At 32.3% G+C, this 14,211-nt stretch overlaps 3 protein-coding genes and 1 long non-coding RNA gene across 4 annotated transcripts; 3 read left to right on the plus strand and 1 right to left on the minus strand.

The window, feature by feature from the left end:
• Window positions 1-1,092: 1,092 nt before the first annotated feature.
• On the plus strand, window positions 1,093-2,534 carry LOC135142634 (circadian clock-controlled protein daywake-like). Its single transcript, XM_064074378.1, has 4 exons — window positions 1,093-1,659; window positions 1,704-1,941; window positions 1,991-2,124; window positions 2,179-2,534. The coding sequence occupies exons 1-4, from the start codon at window positions 1,572-1,574 to the stop codon at window positions 2,478-2,480; spliced, it is 762 nt and encodes a 253-aa protein (XP_063930448.1). The 5' UTR covers window positions 1,093-1,571; the 3' UTR covers window positions 2,481-2,534.
• A 1,985-nt stretch (window positions 2,535-4,519) lies between these two features.
• Window positions 4,520-6,003, plus strand: LOC135142654 (uncharacterized). Its single transcript, XR_010282576.1, has 3 exons — window positions 4,520-4,745; window positions 4,797-4,906; window positions 5,417-6,003. It is a non-coding gene; the product is annotated as an uncharacterized LOC135142654 (long non-coding RNA).
• Window positions 6,004-8,613: 2,610 nt separating this feature from the next.
• Window positions 8,614-9,515, plus strand: LOC135142630 (desumoylating isopeptidase 1-like). The gene is made up of 4 exons (XM_064074374.1): window positions 8,614-8,777; window positions 8,837-8,913; window positions 8,970-9,103; window positions 9,163-9,515. Exons 1-4 carry the CDS (start codon window positions 8,678-8,680, stop codon window positions 9,347-9,349), a joined length of 498 nt encoding a protein of 165 aa, XP_063930444.1. The 5' UTR covers window positions 8,614-8,677; the 3' UTR covers window positions 9,350-9,515.
• A 565-nt stretch (window positions 9,516-10,080) lies between these two features.
• LOC135142694 (circadian clock-controlled protein daywake-like) lies at window positions 10,081-11,054 on the minus strand. Its single transcript, XM_064074442.1, has 3 exons — window positions 10,884-11,054; window positions 10,693-10,826; window positions 10,081-10,640 (listed from the first exon to the last, which is right to left on the minus strand). Exons 1-3 carry the CDS (start codon window positions 11,039-11,041, stop codon window positions 10,342-10,344), a joined length of 591 nt encoding a protein of 196 aa, XP_063930512.1. The 5' UTR covers window positions 11,042-11,054; the 3' UTR covers window positions 10,081-10,341.
• Between the last annotated feature and the right edge of the window lie 3,157 nt (window positions 11,055-14,211).

The raw sequence follows: 14,211 nt of genomic DNA on the forward strand, positions 1-14,211 counted from the left end.
TTTCGATTAAAAAGCCGCAAAAATTAGCTGCGCTAGGGGAAAACTGTAACGTCATCGTTACGATTAATTTTCGTTAAACAAAGGGTTTCTCCCTTTTATTGGCTACCAAACCAACTAATTTAACTTATCTAACTTACAGCGTCTTTTCACCATGCTCCCACACACATCACCCAATCAAAATCCTCACACTTTCACCCTGCTCTCGTCGTGCCACTATCTTCTACTACTACCCCCTCTCACTAAGAAGCAGAACTACCAACTACCCCCAAGCGCTAACGTGCACATGGTTGCCTATGTTCAACGATTTTTTTGTTTGGATTTTTTTTTCAAATTCAAATTATTCAAATGTGATTTCGCGCCGCTGTTAATTAAATTCATCGCGAAAATTTGATTCAAATTCGGTCACCACAACATTTTATATGAACAAATAATTAAACCGGTATTATTTAGTCATTTTCACATTATTACTAGGAAAACTGTCCATCTAACTTTTTAATTATTATTATTATTACAAACTACGACTTTAATATTTTAATGATTAATTTATTGATTACGTGCATTATTTACACTATGCCTAAACAAAAAAAAAACCGAATTGGTATCAAGAAGCAACATCTGGTAACGTTTAAAATGTGTCATTCGAAAAAAAAAGTAATAATAGATGAGAAAGCTGCAGGTAATGGTCATACTAATTACTCAGTCTATCGCCTTATTGTTGCAACTTTAACTCTATTAAATTATTTTTTACATATATTAACTGTGGTAGGTAGCCAAACAGGTTTTTGGTGGCGAAAACAACTTAACACATTTTAGGCTTTATAAAAAAAAGAGTGGTATATTCCGTACTTGACGTACGATGATTTATTTTATTCATTTAAATATTCTAATTAGAAAATTATATTTAATGAGTTTTTTCCTCTACCTTGAATGACTAGGTACTTTGTATCCTAGGAATCTGATTTTTGTACCGCCCCGTTAAGTTAGAAAATGTGCCTAGAATAAAATTTGTAATTTCCTCCATTAGTTCATCCATATTCTCCATCTTAAGCTTCAAAGGTGAGTTCTTCAGATATCCAAATATCTATAGAAAAGTCAAGAGGAGTGAAATCTGGTGGACGAGCTGGCTGCGGAACATCTATCTGTTCTTCAGATTATTATTTTGCTCATAATAACGTGATAAAACTCAATCAACACAAAATAACGTTCTGCCGTAACCGTAAATTTTACGCATAATCCAATTTCGGTAAAAAGAGCAATGAAACCAGAACCCGTCTGAACACATGTAACACGCTCAAATTATCATCTGCACCAGTTTTATCCGACAACCCGTAGACACTTGATTTAGCCAATTTTAAAAATACCTGTTGGTATTATTTTTACATTAAGTTCGAGAAAAAAAATGAATAATAATTAATGTCGATTTACATAATCTCAATATTTCGTCATGTCGTGAATAAATCCACGTTCTTGCGAACATTCCGCCACTCCATCCGCATCTACAGGTTCTAAATTGTGTAAAACATCAATAAATGTAGTAATCTCTCAAATCTCGTTCAGTCGAATCGCAAAAAATGATAATATTCAAGAATCTGATTCTGTGGCTGCTGTCACATTTGTTCTCTTTTCACACACCTCCTAGCCCCACTGCATCCATATTTCGTAAGTTTTTTTATAATTTGACAAGTTCTCTACGCTAAATGTAGCTCCAAATTTTAAAAGGTGCCACCGAAGACAAGCCGATTTCAACCAGTGTTTGATAGAAGCAGCCGGAATTGGTCTGAGAAATTTAGTTATACCTTTTGACAGTGTGGGTCTACCAACTTTGAGAACAGTCCGAGTGGATTCTTTGAACGTCTCTAAGGGGAAAACTGTAGGCTTCGACCAAAATTACGACAATTTAGTGTTCCATGGATTCACGAATGCAACGTTTTTGAGATTCGAGTGAGTAACACGAAATGGTTTTGGTTGTCACTTACAAATTTAATTTTAGTGTGAATTTTGAGAATGAGAGGATCGTGACTGAGACTCTATTCCCGGAAGTGACGATGGATTTTGACTACAATTTCAACGGAAAAATTTTGGAAAACCCGTTTTTTGGGAAAGGGCACGGACTGATTACTTTCAGTGAGTAAAACTAATCACAATTTGAAACCAAACTTGTTTTTTTTTTTTTTGTAGTAAATTTAAGGTTCTCGTTTATTTTCGACTTGGAGCAGTACCAAAATATGGGTCAAAACTACTTCAGGATCGTTAAGAGTAAGCTATCGATGGACACAGATCTGATAAAGTCGCATTTCGATAATTTGTTTGATGGACATGAAGAAATGAAGGATAAGTTTAACGCGGATATAAATGAAAACTGGCGTTCGATTTTTGTGGATGTGAGGCCCAAGTATGAGGAGATTTTTGGGCAAGTGTTTACTGACGTGTTTAGTGGGTTCTTAGAGAGAGTTCCGATTGTGGAGCTTTTCGGCGAGTAAATTGTATTGTTGTGTAGCTACTAGTGTCCAGAGTTTCCCTAAATAAACCATTCTGTTTGCAAATATTTAAATAAATAAATTCCTAATGAACAGATTTACTAATCGCGATTATAAAACAGTTCATTGGAACTTGTTTTCGGAATTAATGAAGACGACTCAAGGAAATCGAAAGATTTTTTTGTGGTGATTTACATGAAGTGGAATTTCGGAACCAGTTACATCCAGATTTATAGTTTAGTAACCTATTTATGTGAACTTCAAAATGAAAGTGGATTATTGAACTACAGATTAAGGAGTATTTTTTCAATTTTCGATGTTATTATTTTTTTTTTTTTTTTTAGATTTTTTTTCATTGTTTTTCCAGTTGTAGATTTGCAATTTTTCTAGTTTTCATATATAATAATTATGATTTCTAAAATTTTTCATTTTTTCAATTTTATGATTTTACATTTTTTCCATTTATCAGTTACTGAATTTTTTCATTGTTTCATTTTATTTAATTTTTCAACGTTACAGTTTTCTACTTTACAATTTTGACGATTTTCAATTCTTAGTATGTGCTTAACTTCTTTATGTTTATACATTGAATTCGACTTTTAGCACGTTCAAATTACAAGCATCAGGGGTTAAAACAAAATGAAATTTGGTTGAGGAAAGGACACGAAACAGTCTTAAAATATCTTCATGGTTTCACAGCATCCAGTTTTTACAATCTCAAAGTTAAATTATAAAATATTGTTATACAATGTTGACTTTTTTTTCAAAAATCTGGGTGCTAAAAGTAAAAAGTCAACACGGATTCATAAATCACACGTGCAGGACCATGTTACTTTATAAAATTTAAAGGAATATTGTTGGGTAGAATTCTAAGATGATAATAATTTTTTGGGAAGGCCTTAAACGAACAAATTTTGATTAACCATTTATCATCTTTCCTATAATCATAAAACGTTTGAAATATTTTTCCCAAAAATCTCGATATCTAGGGGAAAAACTCAACACGGAATCTAAATTACACATACATGGAGTATGTAATTCTATAAAATTTAATTTAATGTGACGTCATCATTTTTCAGAGGTTATAACCTAAAAAATTTTAATTAACGATTTACCATGCTATAAAATTTTGATTTTTTTTTTCAAAAATCTGGATGTCTAGCGAGAAAACTCGACACGGATTAATGAAACACACATGCAGAAGAAGATGGCATTTTAATGAGATTTTAGTAATAAAGACTCGACCAGCACCAGCAACATAACCTAATAAAATATTTTGCGCAGTGTGTGCATTTATTCCGTTTAAATTGACCTACAATAATCGTCATATTGGATAAAATAATTCAATTTGAGTCGTTTAGTGATTCCTAGCTTGACGGGCTTCCAGGACATGTCACAATGCTGCCGATGGGGTTTTGACGAAGACCAGCTGCTCGAAATCTTCATTTCGGGCTTTTTGGATTCGGCCTGAGTGTAGTTCGAGATAGCTCGTTTGACGTGGTCGCGCACTATGACGAATGAATGGATCAATTCATCAAATTATTGATAACTTTCTCAAAATTTTTACGGTACCTATCAAAATTGATATATTTATCCCCGCTATAAAGTCGATGATCTGCTAAAACTCGATACACACATTTTTTTATTATTCGCTACCAAACTATTTATTTTTTTTATATATATAAAAGTCTCTCCCCTACCACCTTGTAGGGGTGTACACCCCTACATACGTTCCACCCCACTATTTTGATTCTGGTAGTGGTTGTAGTTGATCGGATTGTTGCCAATAGTTAGGTACCGTCAGTACAATACAGTCATGGAAAAGCATACAATAGAGACTAATGTTAAGTAGGTTCGGCCTTGTCTTTCGTTACTATAGTTTCGTCCCCACTCACCAGATCATACAATCAAAAGAATACTTTCCCTTGACACTCTAGATCACCACAGGAAACACCACAATTTTACTGTGCATTTTATTACCTGCATTGTGTATTGTGTGCTGTGGTCTGTTTTATTTTATTTTATATTTGACAACTGACAAGTGTAAGTATACAAATTCGTTTTTACTTTGTTATATTTATTGCTTGTAGGATCATTATATCACATTTTTCTAGAAAAAAGAATGTTTCCACATCCGAAGCAGGACCTAGATAGGTTTATGGCGTGGGTTAAAGCCACGAATAGGCCAAAATTTGCGGTATTAACCAGTGACCAAGTTTATCGAAGAGAGTACGTTTGCTGCAGTACCAACGATTTTGCCTTTTCAAGGTAAAAACAAAGTCACTATAAGAGCAAATTTTAAAATATTTGTGCTTACAGATGATACTGTACTTACAACATCTCATCTTCCTGACCCCAATAAACGAAGAATGTCCACATTGCCCTCCCTTGCACTGGGCCTTCACAATTGCAATGTGTTCCAAAAATCGGTAAGAGATTGTAATGTTTGATACTACATTTTCGTAATTCTAAAAGCAATATTTTGAAACGATTACATATAAAAGACCTGTTTACCCTGAAAAAGATTTTCGTAGAAGTATTTTTCAGAGATATGGTGCTGGTTGCCTATTCGTTGCTATAAAACACACTGTACGTCTTTGTAATGATCCCTATACCGATACCGTGTATAAAAGGACAACAATGACAATGTTATTCCATTTGCTTAGCATGTTCTAAAAATTCTTTTTGTTAAAATTCATTAAAAAAATCATTTAATATTAATATATATGTATGTACAAGGTAATTAATTTATCGGTTAAGACTGGAAAAGTTTAAATAGGCAACACATGTTACTTTCCATAAACGACTTCGTCTTAAATTTTTTATACCTAAATAATAAATGACGTGTAGATGGCAATGACTGCACCAAAATTATGAAAAACTAATTCTAGCAGTCACACATTAAGAGGCAAAAAATGAAAGTTCGTTATGGTTCACAGGTCCTTAGGTGCAGTGTGTCTTCGTTCATCTCATGGATTCTGTCTATGACAGCGGTAATGGAGAATTTGGAGAATGCGGTGGTGGTGTCATACTTGTTGGCTAGAAGGAACACTTTTCCCAGCAACCTTTTACAAATTTTTATTTTAATCAAGATACTTTAGAGAATTTTTCGGGTCAGTTAAGACAATATCGAGTACGAACGAGGATTCGTGCCATTTTATAAATCATTGGTGATGAAGAATTTTTGCTTCTATCATTCTCGTGGATCTAATTCTGAACAAGAAGAGGACTGATTTGTGGTCACAATTAAGGAGTTTCTTGGTCTTCAAACAACTCGAACGTATAGCGAAGATTAGTGAAAGCCGCCACCAGTTCCTGATACTGTATCAAAGGATACCTAATCTTTACGGCCAGAATGTTGTAGGCTGCATTGGCGGATTTCTAGTCAAAGATATGTCACAACAACACAGTATTTTCAGTCCTATAACTTATTTGTCACTTTAATTTAGCAGATAAAGCTGATGTATTTTGAAAAATTAAGTGTAACTTAGTGTTTAGAATAAAAAGTTTTAGGAATCAGTTATCATAGCAGAATATTTTGCTATTTTTGTTGTTTTTGACTTTTACTTTTTACTTTTGTTGTTATTGTTATATATAGCAGTATTTTCATTTATAAATTCAATGTTACGATTAAATGTATTATCTGTAACATATTCAATATTTTTTTAACATGTTTGTGTCTTTTTATATGTTGATTTCAAAACTCATTTTGGCGTTTTGAAACTATAATTTTCCACAAACGTTTACGACCTTCATGTGACAATAAAAACCGTTGCTTTTATTTCTTTGTAACTATTATCCATTCACGATCTTTATATAGTAAAGTAGGCTTTGATATTTTTTTTAAGTTGGATAAACTGATTTATATTATACAAAATTCTTAAGTCAGTGGGTTATAAACACAGGGAAGTAAATGGTCTCAAAATTCTATGTAAACAAAAACATGTCGTTGCAGCCAAAATTACTTTTTTGAGAACATATTTACAGTTTCTAAATTCTTGTGAAAATTTGATTTTCGTGTATTTGGATGAAACATGGATCTATCAAAATGGTTCGTCCATTCGTCGCTGGGTGCACGATACTGATCTAAAAAGCAATCCCACCAAAATTAAAAGTGAAGGATCAAGGTTTACTATTCTCCACGCGGGTTGTTCGACGGGGTTCTTGGATGGTTGTAACAATTTTTTAAATTCAAAAAATAACGATAGAGACTATCATAAAACGATGGACGAGACAATTTTTCAAAATTGGGTGGTTAATCAGCTCATTCCTGCTTTGGCAAAGTTGAACCAAAAATGTGTGGTGGTTTTAGACAATGTACCGTATCATTAGGTTCAGTTGGATAAACCACCCAGTTTTTCTAGTAAAAAATGTGAAATGCAGGAATGGCTCTTTAAACATAGTATTGAATTTGACAAAAAAATTTCGAAGTAACAGTTGTGGGATGTAATTAAACCCTTCAGAAACAATAGAAAAAAAATATATTTGGTAGACGAGACATTAAGAGAAAGTGGTCATGAAGTTCTTAGATTACCTCCGTATTGTCAATATAATCCAATTGAAATGGCGTGGGGATTTTGTAAGAACTATTACAACAAGCATATAAATTCTCAAGCTTCATTAAAAAATAGGGTGGAGAATTTATGGCTTGAGGCGCTTTCTAAATGTACTCCAAGCATGTGGCAAAATTTTTGTTAACATTGTGAAAAACTTATTTCGGCAGATTGGGAAAAAATATGGGAAATCTTTTGTACGAATCTATACCTCCTTTCATTATTTCGCTAGGTGAATCTGATTCACAATCTAAATTTGAAAATGACGGTGACGATTTTCATAGCGAAATAATGGAAATGGGGTGAATTGTAGCTTGTCGAAAGGTGATCTTTTTACACAGCTTTCGTTCCAAATTTACCAAGGTAGTATGTGAAAAACTACCTGACGGACAACAAAAGAAGTATAATTTTAGTTAGATCATCCACTTTGCACCAAATTTGAAGCATTTTCATTTTTTTTTTGTAATTCTTCATGGACCTGGAGAAGGCGTATAGTAACGTTCTTGTTAATAAGCGTTTGGAAGTACTTAGTAAAAGCAAATAAAAGAGCACTTAGGTAAGCATTAGTAATAGCTATATAGATAAATCATTCAATTTAAGGCCGGAAAAATGTTTCAGAAGAGCTAAACCCATCAAAGCACTAGAGCAAGTTTGTTGTCTTTTACCAACCCTTTTAGTAATCTTAGAAAAGTGAAAAAAAGAAGTTGGAAAATCTGGAAATAGGCTGTTCACAAAGGTCGAAATTTTCATTTCTAAGAAGAGTGGGCGAGCAGAACGAACTGATGATTGAGAATTAAAGATGAGATGCTAAATGTGGCATGCGACAATAGTCGTATGTAGAACCCCGATTCATATAAAAACAATGTTTAAGTGAAATTTTAGTGTTTGTTCCTTGCATATGAAATAAACACTTACAGAAATCCGAATAACTGTTTTAAATAGCGTAAAGTTTTATGCTTTCTAAGAAATGGATACCGTTAACTTGGTAATTGCTACTGAAAACTGGAAGTATCGGCAACAATGTTTATATTTCTGGCATATTTTTTAACCTTTAATTTAATAAAACATAACCTAACGAAAAAAGGGAATTTTTATTCTTCTGCATCGAATACCAACAAACTCACTAGATTTTCATGGCCGACCCTAATATATATAAAGATCGTGAAGGGATAATAATCACTAAGTTTGAAAATTGTACGAGTAGATTAGATGTTGTTTACAAAAATGTGTTTTGTCAAAACAGATAGGGGTTTTGTTTGATTTATCTAACATCTCCCTATTTATCTGCTCGGACCAGAGGCGGTACTAAGTCAATTCCAATAGGGACAATCGTCTCCCATCAGAAAAAAAATAGGTAAATAATACAGCAGCTAAGCAAAAGAGAAAACAGTACTTTTTGTATTTATACTTTTTTTTTCGTAGTATCAAGGTGTTTTATAATTTTTTTTTAATTATTGTCATTATTTTCTTGTAATCGTATTACCCGACACTGAGTTTGATAACACTCTACATAACAAATCAATCTGCCTCCGTATCTTCGTTGTGTAATACATACAAAACAAGTACCTTCATTATCTTGTTTATTTTTATACCATGCACGATAAGAAAAAAATAAAAACAAGCAAGACAGTTTTCAAGAATTGAACCATGGGTGCGTATCCTGTAGAACTGTACATCTACGAACTGTCGCCAGAGTCCCAAATTTGGTGTAGGGACCAATTCCTGCAAGTGTTATCAGCAGAAGAGGGTAGGTTGTGCTACAACACTACAAAAAACGAACGCTAATAATTTATTATTGTTTTAAAGAACTTCTACATACCAGCATTGTGGTTCACGGGACTGAATATAGTTACGGCGAAAACGGAATAGAAGAGCAAGAACCAGTAAGACTCTGACCACCCTTTGACTAGTAGGTAATTATTTTCGTTATAATTTTCAGAAACTGCGCCCGCAGTGCGAAGACGAAGATTTTGAAGAAGCAGTCACAAGCATTAAAATACTCGGAAGAACAAAATTTACAAAATCCGAAGTAGAGGAGCTTGTGGCGAAATTGAGGAAAGACAGCACTTGGTTGTAAGTTCGTTGCAATAAATTGCATTTGATTTCAGTTTGATTTTTGGGTTTGTTTCTAGTTCATATAAGTTTAACCCCGTCGAACACAACTGCCACCACTTTTCACAAATGTTTATTAAACTCTTGTGCGGAGAAAAAGTGGTTTTGCCACTGGAAGTTGACGAATTCAACAAACAACTTTTGTCTTATCGGGATTCGTGGATTGACGAGTTTTATGAAGAGGAAAATTTGCCTCGTAATTCATAGAAGATATTGTGGATGAGGTGGGTTTAGGAATCTATTTGAATACAGTTTTTGTTTTGAAAGTGTACCTATTTGTGGTGAAAAATGTCAGATGGTGTGGGGTATGCAACCATCAATACATCGCAGTTGCTACTAAATGTTTTTAATAAAATTTTAAAGTACAGGGATATCTGTCTTGCGTGTTTTGATTTATAACCTTTACTATGTGTGTATGTATATAATAATAAACGCATACATAGTAAATTTGGCATTAAATTGGATTGGATTTGTTAAAAAATTCGTGTATCTGCAACTCACTAAACACTGTTGTACTGCAAGAAACATAATCAAACTAAGTTTCTTTCCAGTCAGTGGCGGCTCGGAAGTGAAAGTTAAAATAGGGTACACAATTTAAATGGGTTATAAAATAGTATATTAAAGAACGAGTTTCATAAGGCAAATATTGAGGCACGAATCCAAGTTTATAGAACGAGCGGCGAAGCCGCGAGTTATATAAAGGATGAGTGCCTCAATCGCCTTATGAACGAGTTATTTATACTATTTTTTCTACCGCACACGTTTTTTTCCCAAAATTTAATTGAAATTTGCATTTTTTTTAAATCTGGGGACTTTTGTCGTGGTTGGTGATGGGTCGGTCTGACACTAACCACGAAATATTTGAGGTTCGAATTTTCACAACAACAATTGTAATTCGAATCAATTCGAGTTTTTGTAATTTAAAATTGGTTAAAATGTCTTGCGAAGAAGTTACGCTTCCGGAAACATGAGAAATTTTAAGTTTAGATTTGCCACTGACATTCACCTGACATTTCTCGTCATTGCTACCAATCTTACCGATCTAAATTACACCAGATCTATTAAAGAACGCCTTTCCGCTATTAACGAACTGCTGTGACGTCATTTGCGTGCGTTAATAGCTCTATTAGAAAACCAAAAAACGTGGGCGGTAGAAAAATATATTATTTTAGACCTTCTAGACTTTTAGAACGTTATTTCTACCCAAAAAGCTTTGAAACAGGCACTTTCGTGAGGAGTCTGTCAAAAATGGTGGCAAATATTATTCCAAAAGCCTCGTCATACCCAGACTTAACATCACCATAAACCTCGAGGGCATTTTCCTTCAACATCTTCTTGAAACGATCAGCAGCTTCCTCATCACCGTCAAAAAGATTCTTCAAATCAAAGTCAATACTTCTTGGCTGCACACTTAATTGTTGATTAATAATATTAAAATATGTTTTACCCTTGTTCTCATATTCTCCTAACTGATAACTGACCTCAAAGTGAGAGTCCTCTGGAATAATTGCAAATTAGTAGTAAACCAGCTTAATTATTATCAAACTTACGCAGAACAGCCCAGCCAGTTCCATTTCCATAAACAGAAACCAAAAAAATTTGACCATGTAGTTCATAGTGGAAGTCTAGTCGAAAATGTGGGACGATGCAATCTAGTTTGAGTGTATTTTTGTCAAAATTAAATCTACAAACATTGTTATTTATCAAAAAATTATGATATTGAAACTACGTCTACACTTACTCTACTTTTGCACATTTCGTTTCGTTAAAACCGGATAGTGTCATATTTTTGAAAATTTGTAGAGCTGATGTTACTCGATGTCCAGCAGCTATAGTCAGCTCCGGTATTACCAAGGACTCAAGATTTAATAAACCTACTCCTCTAAACGGATGATTCATCTGTCTTATCGCGTTTTCGACGGCTTTGGTCAAACATTGTTGGAAATCGGGCTGTTTTCGGTTACATTTTATGAAAGTAGGGGCTGAAATGTTTATTAAAAATGCAAATAATGAAAATAGTGGTAATGACTTACGTAGATTAGCACCGAAGCTGGACGATAGTAAAGCTGCACAGACCACTACTAGAAAGTATTTCATTTTGTCTACAATGCCTTGAGAGGTTTTCGTTTGCTTATATAGACCCCTTATTAAAGAGGAATTTGCAATTAAACTCAAAAACAAGTAACTGATTAGTGATTACCTTCTATGTAATCATTTTCACCTTAATATAACGGGATTAGAAAAACTGGATGGACTTATTAAAATTGTTTATTACTTTGGAAAAAATAACAACGTTTTGTTACGAATAATGAGTTCAAACTTACTTTACAACTTCAGATAAATAGTTCATTATTTTTTTTTGTGTCGTACTGTTAGAAATACCATCTATAATTATACGAAAATTATGAGGGTCAAAGCGATAAAAACGTTTTATACATATTTATTAGGTTAGAAACTATCCCGGCTCCTCCACCATCTTAAAAAATCTAGAAAGGTCACGCATTATTTTAATGATTTGCAAAGCAACATTTAAAATTCTTTTATCATTATTTTTTAAAAGTCGCGATACTGGAAAAAACACCAAATTTTCTCGCTTTCGATTTTCAAGGTCTAGCTTGTTACATTCTGATTTTCAGGTATAATTTGTCTGCTTTCAATACTTTTTCTGGTTTCAAATTTATACATACGAGTACTTTCAGTAATATTTACAGAGTCCAGAAATAGAAAACCACATGTATTTTTGGGCTCTCTTTGGTCATTTGATGTCCTTTATGCATATGTTTTAATTGGCCTGATTAAGAACTAAAAAGCCATTTTGGGGTATCTAAAAACACTGTTTATTTGACTGTTTTTGAGGCAGTTTTGGTTAATTTTGGATGACCTTCAACCATTTTTTGTGATCTGTGTCTTTAGACCTTTTGACTTTGATTTCCCTAATTCAGTAGTTCTTAAAATATTTTGACCTCTTGATCTATTGATATTTCCGTAGTTTTTAAAGACTTTAACCTTCTGACATAATCTTTTGACATTTTAATCTTTTGATCTTTTGATATTTCAGTAGTTCAACTATTTTAATCTTTTGACTTTTTGACTATTTGATCTTTTGAACTTTTGACTATCATTTTGATACTTTGGTGATTTTGAAAATATTTTGATTTTTGATCTTTTGGTATTTTGTTTTATTCATTTTTTGACTTTTTTCCTTTTGATGTTTTGACTCTTTGATGTTCCAGTATCTTAAAGTATTTTGATCTTTTTATATTTCAGTAGTTCTTAAAATGTTTTCACCTTTTGTCCCTTTGACTTTTGATATGTAGACCTTTTGACTTTTTAATGTTCCAGTAGCTCTTAAAATATTTGATCTTTTGACATTTTGAACTTCTGGTATTCTTTTTTTGGTTTTGAAACCTTCTGATCTTTTCATATTTTAGTAGTTCTTAAAATATTTTGACATTTATATCTGTTCACATTTTGACCTTTTGATATTTAAGTAGTTTTTAATATGTTTTGAATTTTTGATCTTTTGAACTTTTGAAGTTTAGACCTTTCGTTCTTTTAATCTTTTAACCTTTTTATATTTCAGTACTTCTTAAAACGTTTTGACCTTTTGTCCCTTTGACCTTCCAAACAATTGATATTTAGACCTTGTGACTTTTTGATATTTTAGTAGTTCTTAAAATATTTGACCTTTTGACATTCTGACCTTTCGAAATTTGAGCAGTTTTTAATGTTTTTTATTTTTGATCTTTTGATCTTTTGAAGTTTAGACCTTTCGGCCCTTTAATCTTTCGACTTTTTTACATTTTAGCAGTTCATAAAGCGTTTTGACCTTTTGTCCCTCTGACCTTTCAACCTTTTGACTTTTTGATATTCCAGTAGTTCTTAAAATATTTGACCTCTGGAGACTTTGAACTTTTGGTATTTGTTTTTGATTTTGAAACCTTCTGATCTTTTAATATTTTAGTACATAAGTTACTAAAATATTTTGATATTTTTATCTTTTGACATATTGACCTTTTCATATTTAAGTAGTCCTTAAAATATTTTGATCTATTAACGTTCTGACCTTTGAAATTTCAGTAGTTTTTAATGTTTTTTATTTTTGATGTTTTGACCTTTTGAAGTTTAGACATTTGGACCTTTTAATCTATCGACCGTTTTATATTTCACTAGTTCTTAAAATGTTTTGACCATTTGTCCCTCTGACTTTACAAACTTTTGATATTTAGACATTTTGACTTTTTGATATTCTATTAGTTCTGAAAATATTTATTTGACCTTTTCACATTTTGAACTTTTGTTTTTTTTTTTTTGGTTTTGAAACATTCTGACCTTTTGACATTTTAGTAGTTTTTAAAATATTATAACATTTTTACCTTTTGACATTTTGACCTTTTGATATTTAAGTAGTTCTTAAAATATTTTGACCCTTGAACATTCTGACTTTTCGAAATTTCAGTAGTTTTTAATACGTTTTCTATTTTTGACTTGTAGAGACTTTTCGACTGTTTGACATTTGATTTTTGATGTTTTGGTATTTGAGTAGTTCTTAGAGTATTTTGACTTTTTGATCTCTTGATATTTCAGTAAACGTCCTTAAAAGGTTTTGACCTTTTAACCTTTTGAGTTTTTGACTATTTGACTTTTGACATTTTGATATTCCAGTATTTCTTAAAATATTTTTATCTTTGACTTTTTTCCTTTTAGATTTTGTGATATTTTAGTAGTTTTTGAATCTTTAGATTTTTTGTGTTATTCACTTGTTAACCTTTTGACTTTTTGACCTTTTGATAGTTCCGCAATTCTGAAAATATTTTGACTTTTTGGCATCTCGACCTTCTGATATTTCAAATGTTCTAAAAGTATTTTGAACTTTTACTCATTTGACTTTTGACATTTCAGTAGCCCTTAAAATGTTGTTAATTTTTGACATTTTGATATATCAGTAGTTTTTCAAGGTTTTGACTTTTTGATCTTTTGATATTACATTAGATCTTAAAATATTTTGATCTTTGTAGATTTCGTATTTTTGATATTTCAGCATTTCTGAAAATATTTCGAGTTATTGA

This window comes from Zophobas morio, unplaced genomic scaffold, assembly GCF_036711695.1.
Source record: "Zophobas morio isolate AGI-343-1 ecotype UQ-CSIRO unplaced genomic scaffold, CSIRO_AGI_Zmor_V1 ptg000049l, whole genome shotgun sequence".
NCBI classification, from domain to species: domain Eukaryota; kingdom Metazoa; phylum Arthropoda; class Insecta; order Coleoptera; family Tenebrionidae; genus Zophobas; species Zophobas morio.

What these genes read in the sequence shown, in the direction of transcription:
- LOC135142694 (XM_064074442.1), bottom strand. Translation starts at nt 11,041, where the DNA reads ATGAATCATCCGTTTAGAGGAGTAGGTTTATTAAATCTTGAGTCCTTG. An exon ending in ACGAAATGTGCAAAAGTAGA is followed by an intron (nt 10,827 to 10,883) that starts GTAAGTGTAGAC and finishes CAATGTTTGTAG; the next exon opens with ATTTAATTTTGACAAAAATA. An exon ending in AACTGGCTGGGCTGTTCTGC is followed by an intron (nt 10,641 to 10,692) that starts GTAAGTTTGATA and finishes CAATTATTCCAG; the next exon opens with AGGACTCTCACTTTGAGGTC.
- LOC135142630 (XM_064074374.1), top strand. Translation starts at nt 8,678, where the DNA reads ATGGGTGCGTATCCTGTAGAACTGTACATCTACGAACTGTCGCCAGAG. An exon ending in AGTGTTATCAGCAGAAGAGG is followed by an intron (nt 8,778 to 8,836) that starts GTAGGTTGTGCT and finishes ATTGTTTTAAAG; the next exon opens with AACTTCTACATACCAGCATT. An exon ending in GAATAGAAGAGCAAGAACCA is followed by an intron (nt 8,914 to 8,969) that starts GTAAGACTCTGA and finishes TATAATTTTCAG; the next exon opens with AAACTGCGCCCGCAGTGCGA.
- LOC135142634 (XM_064074378.1), top strand. Translation starts at nt 1,572, where the DNA reads ATGATAATATTCAAGAATCTGATTCTGTGGCTGCTGTCACATTTGTTC. An exon ending in GCAACGTTTTTGAGATTCGA is followed by an intron (nt 1,942 to 1,990) that starts GTGAGTAACACG and finishes ATTTAATTTTAG; the next exon opens with TGTGAATTTTGAGAATGAGA. An exon ending in GCACGGACTGATTACTTTCA is followed by an intron (nt 2,125 to 2,178) that starts GTGAGTAAAACT and finishes TTTTTTTTGTAG; the next exon opens with TAAATTTAAGGTTCTCGTTT.